Source organism: Thunnus maccoyii, chromosome 14 (genome assembly GCF_910596095.1).
Source record: "Thunnus maccoyii chromosome 14, fThuMac1.1, whole genome shotgun sequence".
Taxonomy (NCBI): Eukaryota; Metazoa; Chordata; class Actinopteri; order Scombriformes; family Scombridae; genus Thunnus; species Thunnus maccoyii.
In genome coordinates this window covers 22,477,337-22,492,890 of record NC_056546.1, presented here as the reverse complement: position 1 = coordinate 22,492,890, position 15,554 = coordinate 22,477,337, and the positions used below count along the sequence as shown (strand labels likewise).

General features: G+C 42.0%; 2 protein-coding genes across 3 annotated transcripts in view; one reads left to right on the top strand and one right to left on the bottom strand.

The window, feature by feature from the left end:
* Nucleotides 1-15,554, bottom strand: part of klhdc3 (kelch domain containing 3) — a 46,446-nt gene that overhangs the window by 23,118 nt on the left and 7,774 nt on the right. Inside the window, exons 2-8 of one of the 2 annotated variants that reach the window (XM_042434229.1) lie at nt 7,492-7,597; nt 5,456-5,701; nt 3,776-3,952; nt 3,415-3,530; nt 3,261-3,332; nt 1,619-1,832; nt 399-485 (exon numbers count right to left, since the gene is read on the bottom strand). In XM_042434229.1, the coding sequence (XP_042290163.1) occupies nt 399-485; nt 1,619-1,832; nt 3,261-3,332; nt 3,415-3,530; nt 3,776-3,952; nt 5,456-5,609 (820 nt within the window). In that variant the 5' untranslated portion in view covers nt 5,610-5,701; nt 7,492-7,597. Of the gene's footprint in view, nt 1-398; nt 486-1,618; nt 1,833-3,260; nt 3,333-3,414; nt 3,531-3,775; nt 3,953-5,455; nt 5,702-7,491; nt 7,879-15,554 lie in introns of those variants that run through there. The other variant, XM_042434227.1, reaches the window with a different exon arrangement.
* LOC121912154 (proline-rich protein 36-like) lies at nt 13,965-15,278 on the top strand. Its single transcript, XM_042434249.1, has 3 exons — nt 13,965-14,100; nt 14,153-14,789; nt 14,894-15,278. The coding sequence occupies exons 1-3, from the start codon at nt 13,965-13,967 to the stop codon at nt 15,276-15,278; spliced, it is 1,158 nt and encodes a 385-aa protein (XP_042290183.1).

The following is a 15,554-nucleotide window of genomic DNA, read 5'->3' as shown; positions in this document are numbered from 1 at the left end:
TTCAATCTGGCAACATTTGTAAGAGCAGATGATGACTGCAGAGATTTAATTATTGTCCATTTTTTATCTGTGTGTTTCTGGCAAAAAGACAGCATCTGCATTTCACACTTAGCATAGTAAAAAGAGAGCAGCCAGCCACTATCACGAGACTGACAGTGATGCAATAAGGGAGGAGAGGATTGTCTGCATGACTCTCTACGGAGGAATGGGGAGGAAAGTGGGTCAACACTGCTGCATTTTCCTCTATAGAGGTAAACAGTCACTGTAGGTAGGCACAACACAAAATTACTATGCACAAAGCAAAGAAAAACTTCCAGGAATGACGAGGAGCAGCAGCAGTGCTTTATAGCACACTGTAACACATTTTCTCATTCTGACAAACGCAAATAGTGAATCACCTGGATTGAATTTCCAGAGATCATTGAAGTGCCGGTCCAGACGGGCATTGTATCCTCCAAATATGTACAGCTCTCCATTGTAGGAAACTACACACAAGATGGAAAACAAAAAAAAAATTAAACAATTTTTATGGGTTACCATGAAGATCAATGACATTTGCAGCATAATAAATGGAACCTAGTGAGCCAGTTAAATTGTCTGGGCTTGTTTTAATAATAATAATGATAACAACAATAATAATAATAAACTTTATTTATATAGCACCTTTCATACAAGAAATGCAGCTCAAAGTGCTTTACAATAAAGAAATTACATGCATAAAAATTAGACATAAAATGAACATAAAAACAGGGATAGAATGCCATAATTAATGTGACATAAGATGGAAAATAAAACCCCTTTGATCTTTATTTTTATGTCAGTGTCAGCAATTTGAGATTATTCATTTATTGATTAATACTGTAATAAATGAACCCATGTGCACTTTAAACAGACAATGTGGGCAAAAAATGCAATCTTACAGGAAATAAAGAATGGATAACACAGTTTATACTCCCATTACACACACACACACACACACACACACACACACACACACACACACACACACGTACACACACACACACACACACACACACTGTGCTTGAGATGTAAAGAAAGGTCAGACTGGAAAATGACTGCAGTTTGCACACAAATGCATACAAGGAATGCCATAAGAAACCTTGATAAATTGTCCATATGTTTAGTTTCTACCCCTTATAAATCAATTATTTCAAGTTATTCAAAATAAGAGAACCATATGCCTTATATTATATTATATGCATATAATTTAATAACCAGTGCCAGAGCCTGGCCTACCAGTGCCTGGTAAGAGGACGAGAAATTCCCTGACATGAGACTTCATTCAGAAATGTGATAACTGTGATATTATATTGGTGAATTTTTGTGTAATATATGTCATCTGTGTTTTCAAACAATCTATACTCAGAGTCAAAGCCTTATTGTGACAAAATTCTCGTATTGGGCTACACAAATCTCATCTCTAAATTAATGATGAGTTAAATCCTACCACCATCTGTCACAGACAGAGATCTTGTTTAAAAATACTTGAGATGATGGTCTGAAATTTTTGGATAATGGCCTTCTAAAACACAATATAATCATTTGAATTTGTCAGCATAAGCTGTTCAGCGTGGTTGTGTGTGTGTGTTTGTCTTACAGGCTGAATGGCTCCTGCGTCCCTCCGGCGATGGCTGTGTTGAAGGAGTACTTAGCCAGCAGTTGGTCTCGGTGTCAAACACTTTGATCTTGTTGCAGTAGATCTCGTTGTTGGAGTGGAAGGGGCCGAAGCGGTCTGCTCGGCCCCCAAATACAAACATCTTTGTCCCGATGATGGTTGCTGAGTGGAAGTCCCTCCAGCGTGCCGGAGTGCCCTGTGAAGAGAAGACCAACAGATGATGCTGTGACTGTTACATTGCATTATATTTCATTGCAGCATTCTTGCATCGCTTAATCTACAGCTCCTAATCTAGTTTAATTACATAACCCTCCAATCACTGCAAACTGTGTGTGTTCATCATAATGCTAAGAATGAAGCTTCATCTGCACACTGGCAGACAAGGCTTCTTAACCAGCAACAGGTAAACAGTGCCATCTAGTGGACCCAGTTAACAACTACAAAGGCACACTAAATCTAAACTTTTTTTCAGACACCACCAGCCTTTCAAAAAAATGTAATGTAAATGACAATGTATAGAATTGAGCAGGAATTCAACCAATCTCTGATTAACAATGGAGCTGATATTTTAAGTGATCACTAGAGAACCATGAATACAAACGAGGTACAATTGTGAGATGTGATCTGAATGAAACTGACTAACAAAGACAAGCCTCCACTCCCTTTGCATTTAGCTGGTCTATAGCCTTTCACATGCCCCTATTTCCAGAATGTGCTGCCATTGTTTTCCTGGAATTTTATGAGAGCAAGCAGGCTCTTTAACTGGCATCATAAATAGAGCAGAGGGGGGGAAATACAATCTTATAAAAACAGACAAGCTGTATAAATTATGCAACTAATATTAAAATTAAAATGATCAGTGTAATGAAAATAATAATAATTGTAAACTTCAAAATAAAATGTGCTGGATCTAGGAAAAAGGGGACTTGAGAGAATACCAGACTTAGTGAAAATTCAAATAAGAGCAATAATAACAAAGTGTATTTAAAACAAAGTCAGCTTTACAGGAAACAGGTTTTGAGTAAACACACAGCACAGCAGTTTCATTTTTCCAATAGTCTGAGAACATGCAGAAAAATGTATAATTCAGTCACATGCAGAACTAAATCCGTAAGCACCACGCTGTAATCTCCTTTATGACAAAATGTTATTAGTTAGGAACTAGAACGAGGGACTGGTGGGGGAGGGACAGTCGCATGTTGATTCTAGGGGGCTGGTGTCTATGTCTAAAATACACTTTACAACAATTTATCACATGAGCAGGTTGACTGCACACAAACACCAATGGCATTTCCCAAAAGGGGAGTGTATATAATCCTCTGTGAGGCTTTTTGTACTTGGCTACCTACCAGGGAGCTGCATTACATAGCAGTGCCTCTTTATCCAGCCAATCTGACCACTGGGTACTTATGTGGCAGCACTGCTAACCAATAGTAACCAATGTTTTTTTGATTTCTAGCAGTGTTTTTGGTGTAACTGAACATGGTGCCAGTCCATTCTATCGTTGTGTTTCTTTGAGTGAGTACTTTGTGTTCAAAATATTCTATGGACAAATATTAACAGAACAACTAAAAAAATACATTTGAATTTTTACAAAAATGAACAAGTGGTGGTTTTAACTCACTCTGGCATTAATTAATGACCAAACCATAGTGATGGTGTCCAGCTTGTGGATGTCATTGGAGAAGCAGTCAGCCTAGAAAGCAGCAGAGGAGATTAATTAATCAGGTTTTAATGTTCACCAGAGCAAGACCAAAGTGAAGAGTGATAAGACTCACCAGCTGCTCATATCCTCCAAATATATACATTGCCTTCCCCAGGACACAAGCCGAATGGCCATCCCTTGCTCCTGGAACTGTCCCCGAAATCTTGGGTGTGAACCATCTATGGGTGTCTGTGGAGCAGGAATAGCAAAGATTAACTCTAATGACTCTTGGTCTTACCTTTCATAACACTTGAGTCGTATGCGATGGAAAACCATCACACATACAAGCAGGTGTTACAGCTCCCTGACAGAAACGCAGCTTTTCTCTCCTTTTTTTTTCTAGCACAACCATAACATCAAACAGGTGCATACGAAAGGAAATACTGCCCTGAAACTATCACTTAACGGTATGGGTTAGATGCAAGTCTACTTACTGACGTCAAAGGCATAGAGCACATTGCAGGCCCCCTCTGTGTCATTACGCCCACCCCAGAGGTAGATAATATCATCCAGCAGCACAGCTGTGTGGCCATAACGCATATATGGCACTTCACGGGCACGTTCATGTCCTCCAATCCTCACTGGAGGCAACTTCATCCAGCGCAGAGACACTAGAGCAGAAAACAGTTGAGAAAGGAATACTAATTGAATATGTACTTGAAAAGTAACATCTTGTTTTATCTTTAAGACTTCAATATTTATATAGATTTAGAGTCTGCAAAATACACACAGGAAATATATGTTTAATAAAATACAACATAGTAAATGCCGGAATATTTTCCAAGAATGGGTTATCAGGAAAAATATGCACAATATTTATACTGGAGATAAGCCTCAATGTCGAATTAAAATGTGAATAACTACACTAACATACTGTTTGTATTTCTGTCTAAAGAGAAAACAATGATTTCGACACAAATAAATTGCCATGTGTGTTAGAATTCTAAAGAATAACTTTAATTTATTTTTTTTCTTTTTATATAATTAATTCACACATGGAAACACTTGTTTCAAGATAAGTTTTTATAAGAATGAAAACAAAAATGTGAAGCAACAGGGAGATACAGATGCAAAAGATTTAAATTTGCAACTCAAATTAAAGGTGAGCACGGACATTACACCGAGCTCTTACAGCAGTTGGACATACCTGCAATGCTTTCATACTAATGTACCGTATCACAAGTTGAAACATATGAATGAAATCTAAACTGCTTATTTGCCAGTTTAACATTTACATATTTTGAGAGGCTTAAAACAGAAGGTGAAAAGTAAAGAATCTGAAAAATAGACAAATAAAGAGAAAGGAAAAATCAAAGAACTTTAAAGGCTCTGCTGTGAAATAGACATCAAAGAGAAGGAGCACAAAGCAAGTGACAAGATAAAATACTGAAACAATAGCTAAGGTGTCCCGTTTCCATTTCAATCAGCCAAAGGCATCTTAATCAAGGTCTGGTTCCACAGATCTTTTCATGGTATAGCAATAGCAGGTAGGTTCAAGCTACTTCAGGAAGTTGTAAAACCCTAAAGCAGGTGGTTGACCACACAGAGCAAAAACTAAATAAAATGGATTACAAGGAAGAAAAGGGAGCAGTTTTACAGAAGCAAAAGTGGTGCATCACCAAGTTAAAGAAAACATCTGTGTTTGTGAGATAAATACATAGCTCCTGAGACATCTGCATACACCACAATGGAAAGCTTGGGTGTTAATTGCCAGCTGTAATGAGTTACCGTTAATGTGGTGAAGATTAAACCGACTATGCGAACATTGTCTTATCTTTATTACCTAATATGAAAAACAAATATTTTTTTCCTTCATTACAGAAAAAACTTACTAGGGGCATTAAAACGAGAATGCAATTTCACCTACTTATGATACACATAAATTTAGCAACAACAAAAACCTACTGCAGATAAGAACACATTTGCCATTTTAAATAAGTGTATACACTCACCAGCCATTTCATTAAGTACACCCGTGCAATCTAATGCAATCCAATAAAACAGCTCTGCCATAAATTCTACATTTACGAAGCTTATACATATATCAGTTTTTGTTGACATTGTCAGAAAGGTGATAATTCTACTTTATGTTTATTACTGAGGTCGTAGCCTACCTGTGTTGAAGACATGCACATCAATCTGACGGAGTGTCTCATAGTCCTCCCCGGAGCAGTAGCCTCCAAAGGAGTACACCTTGTGCCCCACCGCCACAGCAGCATGGTTGACTCTCCGCGGCCCTCCTTCAAGGTGCACTGACCAGCGCAACATTCCACGCGCAAGCACCTCGGTGACTGTGAGTCCTTAGACCATCACTCTGTCACCTGCTCGGACCCCATCAAGCCAACATTCACCATCAAAACCTGTGATCACAAAAAGAGAAGCAGCCAAACTAACTAACTCTGCTTAGGAGTACAGTGGGGCAAACTGGGAGGGGCAATTGAGGCAAAACACAATGGGGAACTGTTTGTCCTGTTCAGCTAAGAGTTGCTCAGCTCTGCTACTGCTGACAGGCTCAAAAGCCCCTGCATTATCTAAGCTGGGAGAGTATTTTAAGAGGTGATTAGACCTACACCTACCACTCCTCTTTCTTTCGGTTCACTCTTATCCCTGAACCCTCCCACTGTATTGCAAAAGCTTTAAATATAGAATCATATAAATAAATATGCACCTCTTTGGGGCAATACTACATCAACAAAAATGCTGTATCACTATCACAAACTTCTTCATTGATCTTAAAAAGTGAAGTCATATTAGGTTACTGAGTTGTTATGAAGTGAGTGTGATTCAAGTCTATTAATAAGAAAGTAACTATGAAACTGTCGTTTGGCCATCTTTGCTGTAGGTATTGCATGATGGGAGAGTCATTCAAATCAAAAATGTATGATGAAAACTAAGAAAACCAAAGGAAAATATCTGTAAAAAGATTTGCAGCCCATGTTTCAACAATTTTTCCAGAGACAGTCTCTAACTCTAAATCACATGACTCAAATATTAAAAAGCAAAACCACTAATTAATAGGTGCATATTGACCCACTACCCATACGTATTGCAGAAAAAGCCCTCTCTTGCAAAACCCTATGCCCCTACTTATTCTATTTTGTATCAATGACTCACTTTCTCATTGACCTCCAACCTTTGTTTGCTCTTAAAAATAACCCCCCAGAAGACTATTTAACATAGACATTTCTATTTCAAGCCCACACATCCCTGAAGAGCAACACAGGCCAGAGCTAAGCAACAGGCAAATGTGAGTTTTGACTTTATTAGAGTCATTGTTTTGCTTTCTTTACGTCTTTGTCATTCGTTTGGAGCAGATAAATGTTGCCAGGTAAAGTAAACATCCCACTTGGCACAAAGTGAAAGCCATCTAACAATGTTAAGGCAGTATTGCCTCATCTTTGCTGCAGTATCCCGGTGTCCCACCATAAATTAAACAGATTTTTTAATATACCATGTCTTCCCTGGTAGAATTTAAGAACAGGGACATCTTTATGAGATCTGAGCTGGGTGGAGAGCAGCTTTTGCACCCTCCTGATCCACTAAACAGGATATTGTTTGTATCAGATGACTAGCCATGGTACTGTCAACTTCAAAAAACATAGTGCCTTCGTAGAAAACAGGACTCGGGTTACAGACAGGAAAATAGATGCACACCTCTGCATAGGTGTCGGTTAACCATGTAGATTGGAGACTCATACACTGTTGATTGATAAAGCTAATTTAGACCCAGTGACATTGAGATGCAACATGGTTACTACAGCCTAGTTAACGCCTCATACACTTGCTAGCCGACGTTAGCTATCAGACACAACATACACCTGTGAGGGACAGTGGCTAACCCAACCGTCAGGACTGCTTGTCTCAGATCATCAACTTTAACAACAACCATTTAAAGACAACAGCGTCCATGTAACCTGTCCAGCGGTTTGATAACCAACTGTCTAGGTTGAGAAGCTGTTGCTAGCTAAGGCTAAAGGCTAATCTTTAGGCGCTACCTAATTTAGCTGTTAGCTAGCTAGCGTGAACTGAATAAAAACGACTGGCAACTGTTAACACAGCGGCATTTATTTCCAGCCCTGGCAGAGTTATGAATTGGTTATCTAACAGACGAAGTACATAAAAAAGAGAAGTAACGTTAGAGTTTAGCTACCTTCAGCTGGAGTCAGTTGTGGTTGACTGGTGTGTGCTATCCACCGGGAGCCCGACTCCCTCCTGACGTGTTGGGAGGGGAGCCGTCCGCTAGCGCCCCCTGTCGGCTACAGAAAAACCCTTTCACACACTGACAAAACCAAAACAGAAATGTCTACTAAAACTGTTTGGTATTTGTGTGTACAGATATTTCATCAAATGATTCCCTGTGATAAAGTTAAGTGTTCTCAACCGATATGGCCAGATTCACTTGTTATTTCGGGCAAAAATTAGATGTTGTCCCCTATTGGTTGGTTCCTCATCCTGCAGGAGTTTCAGCCTCAATTTATGTCTCTCTTTCTCCTGTGTGAATGCTGTCCTGTCTCTCTCTCTCCTGTGTGCATATGTAGTCTGTCCTCCTCCCAGGTTTCCATGGTGATGGAGATTGCATGTCTCAGGCCCTATTCTGTTTGGTGGCACCTGGAACCTGTTTGGCGTCCTCTTGATCACATTTTTCATCTTTATTATAAATCCATTATAATGTTTGTCCATGCTGCATTTCTCTAATTTGTGTTCTATTCTGTACACACAACATCTGTTACATGTCTGTCCATCCTGGGAGAGGGATCCCTCCTCTGTTGCTCTTCCTGAGGTTTCTCACATTTTTTTCCCCTGTTAAGGGGGTTTTTAGGGAGCTTTCCCTTATTTGAATCAAGGAACTAAGGACAGAGGATGTTGTATTGCTGTACATTGTAAATCTTGCCCCCGAGGCAAATTTGAGATTTATGATATTGGGCTGTACAAATAAAATTGACTTGACTTGGCTATAGGCCCTCCACCTCCTATTGTGTTGGATTGCATATGTACCCTGCTGCCTCCATGTTCCCATTAAGTACTATGCAAACAGCAGATTATACATCAGCATTTCCATTGTAAGCCCAGAAACTCTGACACCAGGGAAACCAGTAACTCCTGCGCTGAAATAACACTAGGCCTCAAGTTTACTGTGTGTCAGTCAGAGTGTCACTCTTTGATTTGACACAAAAATGTGCACCATGTGAGCACAACATCTACCAAAATAATTAATGTCTCAGCACTGGATTTTGACACAGGGCCCGTCTACAAGACAAGGCTAAAAGATTAAGTGATAAAACTCGACCCATCATAGTTAACATTGTACTTTTGTGGTGCAAATTGCCTAACCAAATTTGCAATGAATCAAATGACCAATTAAACCAGTTGATGCACAGTGAACCCGGGACTTTTATGAGCCCCATGGAGTCCAGGGCCCCTGGCCCAGTACACACTTGTATTTTTCTCTGTACACTGTATACTTTTCTCTGTAACATAGTGGTTTACAACTTGGAGGTTAGGACTTCCCATGGGGTCCCAAGGAAATCTGAGGGGGCAAAAGATGATTGCAGGAATAAGAAAGAAAAAAACATTTCTGTTACACAAACTGAACTTTTCACTAATTTTTTGCTTTTTTTTCCTTGTAAAATATTGAATACATTCACCTCTTCAGGCCTCTAAAAATCCTTTAAATTAAACTATGATAACCTAACTATAATGAGGGGCTATAAATAGATGCTTCACAATTTGAAAAAAACTGTTAAAAACCACTGTTTTATATTTAATATAAGTTAGTGAAGGAAGAAGGTGGATCAAGCTGAAACTACCATTCCCATTGTTTACCGCAATGTCCCACTTGTCTCTCACACGCTCTATAACGTAGGTAGAGCAGTAGATGGCGCTGTCACATACATTCTGGATTGCTCATGAGGCTTGCGGGCAGTCACAGCCCCAAATGCTTACAAGTCCTGCCCAAAATATTCCTAAATATACGATCTCTTCCCTAGTATTATTGGTCAGATAACATGACCAGATGACTCAGCTGGATCATGAACTTGGGCAACGCACTTAATAAATTTACTTGACTGCTTGCGTGACAGCAATTCATGAGAACTGGCAGAGCATGGTCAGTTACTGAGCAGCATCCCTGGAGCTGTCAGTGATTCTGTATCAAGTAGTTGAAGAACACTTAATAATGGTAGACATATACTGACACAAGCTGGAAGCCAGCTGGTCTGGTGCAAGGCCAGTGGTTTTAACCACTAAGTAAGCCCGACACCAACTTATTCCAGTATAAGACTGTGGTCATGGTGGGAAGTTCTTAGGTATGAATTTATGTTTGATATGAAGAAAACCCCTTTATCTTGCAACGACTACTTCCAGGCTGATGCTGTCAGTAAATAAAAATGTGCTCTTGGGAAACTTGCCTGGGTTGGAGAACAAAACAGCGTTCATCTGAGGTTAATATGGGCATGACAGACCTAATCCAGTTGTAACCGAGGTCCAGGTGATTGGGCCAAGGACAAATGTGGACAACTCTGGTGGAGCTTGATTTTTTTTTTTTTTGTAGTGCTGCTCCCATTATGTGAAGCCTTACCCATACAGTGAAGTTTACTGTAACCCATTAAACAGCCTTTTTCACACGTCTAGACTGTAAATATGACACATCATGCAATTTGATTTTGCTCCCTAATATTAAAAGCATTAAATTACAAAGGGCTGGGTTTAGAATGATCAACTTGGGCCCAAATGTTCAGACTACAGTGAAAGCAGAGCCTTGTAAAAGGATTATGGCACTGAGGAGCTGTATTACAGCTGCCATGGATCTGCCTGTATCATTGCCCAGGTCTGGTCCACTTAGGAGGGGCTTTGATTGATTCATTGTGTGTAGGCATTCCATCCCCATGCCAGCTGCATGTCATGCACAATGGTGAGATTGTGCCTGTGGCTGCCAAAACAACAGCTGCCCATGGCTGCCTCTTGGAGCCCTGATAGGTGATTACAGACCACAGCCGGACACAATCTGAAAAATAGGTTACAGTGAATTATAAGAAAAGTAGATTCTAAAATTCTAATCGCTCCAAATTGTAATATGTTAGTTAGAGTTAGTAGTTAGAAAATCTAAGGGCTGTTTGTCCATTAAATGTAACATTGTCAGTTAAATGAAGATCCAGTTTTCTTGACTATATTTCTCTGTCTTGACCTTATAGCTATATCCCATGAATCTTAAACAAATTCTGACAGCTTGAACTGTGGATCCCAAAAGCTGTCTATGCAGCAGTCCTTTCTCGAACTCTATTGATATTACACAATTGCAGTTAGATGATGTTATTGTCTGGAAATAGTCCCAAGAATTTCTGGAAATGGCCTGGATAAGTGTAATGAACACATGTCTGGGACACAGAATGTTATTTGGGGTAATTGTTTTGTTTTTGAGCTAGTACATGCAAACCTCATATTGTGTAATGATATAGGTCATAAAGAAGCATGCATACACCATCCTATAGTCCTATAGTAACTATAGAAATATTTTGCAGATTCACCAATAGAGAAAAGTAAAGCTGGCTTGTTTCTTAAAAAACACACACATAAAACTAGTTTTTCTAGTAGCTGACTATCTTAAAAAAAGATAAATTTAAAGACCCTAATGCCTCAGCACTCCTTACAGAGGTGATAAATATATTTGGAAGTGGTAGCTGCAAAAACTAAGTTTCTCATCACGCAGGAGAAGAGAGTCTGGCCCTGCCCAGTGAGAGTCTTTGTTGAACCCAGTCTGTCCTGCCAGCCAGTTTTAAAAGTCAGGCCTGACATCCCACCTGTCAGCATTTGCACGTATTGCGTCACCCATCTGACCCTGCTGAGCCACTCTTTGACACATTTGCTTAGTGGTGTGTTTTACAAACTTTATAGCCAGCACATGTGGTGTCTGTCTGTTGTTATGCCTGACATAGAGAACAGGAGTTGCCCAACTGCAGCATAGCTCTGCAAGTCAACAACAACTGCTAAAACCAACTGTTGTTTGGCATTCTTGGGCAGGCCCAGTGATGGAAGCACTTTGCAATGCGTTGTGGCATAGAAAAATACAGCCTCTGCTTAGAAATTGCTCATTTGGTTGACCTTTTTTTACCCATGGCACATAAAAATCCTAAGTGTGTTGTTATTATGAACAGTAAAACCAACTTCGTGCAAAATAAACCAATAAATGAAAGGAAAGAAATGTTTGTGGATGCTCAAATGAAAAACAAGTACAGTAGTAGTTTAGTATAATTTTGCAACATAATTTCTGCTTTTCTCTTTTATCATCAGTTACTATATGGAACCTGCCAGAAATATCTTTATTATATCAGGTTATACACTATAATGGACCTACTCCTGAGGTTCTTCATTAGTTTCCACTGCCATAGTGTTTCCATTGCATAAACCCAAAGAAAGGTAAGGCAGTCTTGCTGTAGAGCACAGTAATGGCATTGTTGTGGGTATTGCCCTTAAAATGGTAATCTAACTTTCCTAAGTTCCTAAGTGTGCAGAGATATTCCCTGTATGTTTAATGTACTGATTTGACTTCCGCTATAGCTGGATTAGGTCAACAGCATTAAGCAGTCCAGAATGATGTCATAGAACATGATCTAACTCTGTGGCCAGATGATTGAATCATACATTTTCCTTTAATTCAGGGGTTATTAAATGAACAGAGCTCCTCTCTGTGAGTTTCTTAAGATGAAGATTGGTATGTGCCTTAGGTCATTTTCTCGCTTATGGCTCATTTGAATTACTCTGAATTAGGAGTAAAATTAGTACTTTGTAGCAGCATTTTATTGGCTAGACTATGTTTCCAATTACCAATTAACCAACAAGCCATACTTTATAAGCAAAGTCATGTGTTCGTGCAGGGAGGCAAGTTATTGGATCAGGTTTAAAATCCTAAACAGATGAGTGATTTAATGGAGTATTATCATTTCAACTTTGGTCATAAAACCATGCATATATGATTAGGCAGTAGTTAGAAAAGGTGAGAGGAGGTGAAACCTTTATGAAATTTCTGTATTTGATCTCTGACCTGAGTGAAAATAGAAATAGAAAAAAGAAATCTCTTTTCAAAATCAATAAATGATTAAATTGTGATATGATCACATTTTCTGTCTGACCGATTCTGCCTGCAATGCTGTATATGTTTACTGAGAATTTTTCATGATTCCTGCCTCAGTCCTGTGTCTCCCTACCTGTTGCCACTTCCCCAATGTCTTTCCTCCTCTCTCTCCCTGTGTGTGTGGTTGTGAGTGGAGACAGGTGTGCTGGAGTCAGAGCAGAGCAACCTGTTCCATAATCAAGACCTCTACTTATACTCAGCCCTGCCAGATCACAGCCTCTGGTCAATCAGTCTATGCTTCAAGCCATTTCTCCTGCATTTCTCTTGTTATCTTGTTGCCCCTTTTCCTGGTCTAACCCTGTCGTCTGTTCCCTGCAGTCCCATCTGCTCTGGCTCTGGTCCCTGTCTCCCGTTCCCTGCAGTCTCATCTGCTCTGGCTCCCATCCCTATCTCCTGTTCCCAGCAGTCCCGTCTGCTCTGTCTTGGGTCCCTGTCTCCTGTCCCTCATCTCATTCCCACAGTCCTGTTTGCTCTGTCTCCAGTCCCTGTGTCCTATCCCTCATCTCATCAGCCCTGCTTCCCTGCCCTGGACCCTATTGTTCTGCTTTCCCCCTAAGGATTCCGCTCCGGACCTGCTCCCCTTGCCTCAGCTCCTGGTTCCAAGTTTCCAGCCCAAGCCCCAGGTTCCCAGTTGCCAGCTTCAGCCCAAGCCCCAGGTTCCCAGCTACCAGTCCAAGCTTCCCCAAGCCTGCAGTCCCTTTTCCTCCCCTTAAAATAAATACCTTGTTCCCACAATATCCCTGTCTCCTCGCCTGTGCCTGCACTTGGGTTCACCTGCTCTGCCCCACGTAACAGTATGATCTGACCTATGACATGAACCCAGCAGACATTCAGCAGCTCAGCCTGCCAAATACTTGGGAGGCTTTTGGTACGCTGAGAGACATTCTCCTCGATGAAGAGCCAGAATTTTTTAGGCACCTCACTGCCATCTGGAAGAAGGATCCTCAGTTTGCCCTGGAGGTGGCTTCCTGCAGGTGGAAAGTCACATTTAAACCTATTCCTCACAGGCCCACCATTCCAGCTTGGGGCAGCCAAGCAGTTCTTCAGCTAGCTCCAATCCTGTGTCTTGTGTGGCTAGCCTCCAGCTTGGGGATATCCAGCTTGCTATCCATCAGCCTGTTTCCCAGTCTGCTAGCTTTGGGCCTGCTAGCCAACAGATTGCTACCCAGTCTGCTAGGTTTGGGCCTGCTAGCCACCAGTTTTCCACTCAGTCAGCTAGCTTTGGCCCAGCTAGTCATCAGCCTGTCCTCAAGTCTGCTAGCCTCCAGTCTACCTCTGCCCCTGAGTCTGCTAGCCTCCTGCCTGGTCCTGCCCCGAAAGACCCCCAGCACCGCTCTTTCTATGGATCTCGTCTTTTTCCTGAGGCACGCTCATTTAGCAGCCCCCAGAATAAAGTGTGGTTCCCAAGGCTGTCGACTTTCTCTGCTGCCCAGCGCCACAGAGTCTCCACTGCCAAGAGCCACTACTGAGGCTTGAGCTGTCAGCCGCCCCTGCTGATGTTCAGCCTGTTCCAGTTCCCTAGCCGTCGGCCGACCCCACTGATGCTCAGCCTGTTCCAGTTCCCATGCTCTCGACTGCCCTTGCCAACACCCAGCCTGTTCCCGAGCTGTCGACCACCCTTGCCGACACACAGTCTGTTCCTGAGCCGTCAGCCACCCTTGCTGATGCTTAGTTTGTTCCTGAGCCATTGGCCGCCCTTGCCAACACCAAGCCTGTTTCCGAGCCACTGGCTGCACCTGCCAACACCCTGCCAGATCTTCAGTAGTCTACCACCCCCGCCAACATCTTGACAGATCAGCCGCCTTCACTGACATCCTGCCAGACCTTGAGCAGTCAGCCATCTTTGCCGACACCCTGCCAGACCTTCATCAGTCGGCTGTCTCTGCCGACCCCCTGCCTCTTGGCCGCCCTTCTAAGTGGCTTTGTCGAACCCTCAGCCCTCAAGGCCCTGAGCATCTCTCAACCTCTAGAGCAGCTCCGCCTACATCATCGACCTCCAGAGTGACTCTGCAAACGTTGTCCACCTCCAGAGTGGCTCCGCCCATCTGTCCTACTGTCTGGTCGACCTCCAGAGCAGCTCCGCTCATCTGTCCTGCCATCTGGTCAACTTCCAGAGTGGCTCCACCCATCTGTCCTGCCTTCATCTTCTCCCGAGCGGTCCCACCTGTCTGTCCTGGCTACCAGTTGAACCTCCTGAGCGACTCCACCTGTCTTTCCTGTCTTCCAGTCATGTTTTCCAGCGGTCCATCTGACGATCCTTGCTGTGCCCCTGTTCTGTCCTTAGGCTGTCCGCCTGAGCTCCCCTGCCCTGCTCATCTCCGGTATCCAAGTCATCCATTGCCTTCCCTGCTCTGGTCCCTCATCTTGTCAGCCCTGCTTGCCTGCCCAAACAGGACCCTTGTTCTACTCTGCTTTCCCTACACAGATTCCACTCCAGACCTGCTCTCCGTGCCCCAGCTTGCCTCAGCCCCTGGATCCCGGCTACCAGCCCAAGCCTCAGGTTCCCAGCTTCCAACCCAAGCCCCAAGTTCCCACCTCGCCTATGTCTGCACTTGAGTTCACCTGCTCTGCCCCACGTAACAGAATTAGTTTGGTTTAGTAACAAACAGGAAAGCGAAGTTTTGTGTTTCTTGATTATAACTGCAGTTCTGTGGCTTTTTCTTGTCTCTGGAGGTTGTAAAGTACTTAAATTAGACAGATCAGGGAGCAGTTGTTTTGTGTATGTGGTGCATTTGTTTTGTTTTTGTGGCTCACGCACTTCCCAAAATATACCCAAATTACAGGAGGGAAAAGCTTCTGGTTGTGATTGAACTGCACAAAGTAGGGCAGGTGTGAAAGTGCGCTAATGCCTCAGTAGTCACTTTGAAGAAAAGGTTGTCGTTCTCTCCATGTGTGCCTTTCTGCTTTTTTGTGGGAGGATCACTTATGTTATTTTTGTTTGCATGTTGCTTTTTAATTTTAAAGTCCCATTTTGTTTTTATATTTTATGGATATGTAATATAGGCCTATGTGTGTCTGCAAACCACAATGTACAATGGAATATAATAATTAACATTCCTCAGGCTCGCTCAGATTGACTACAACAG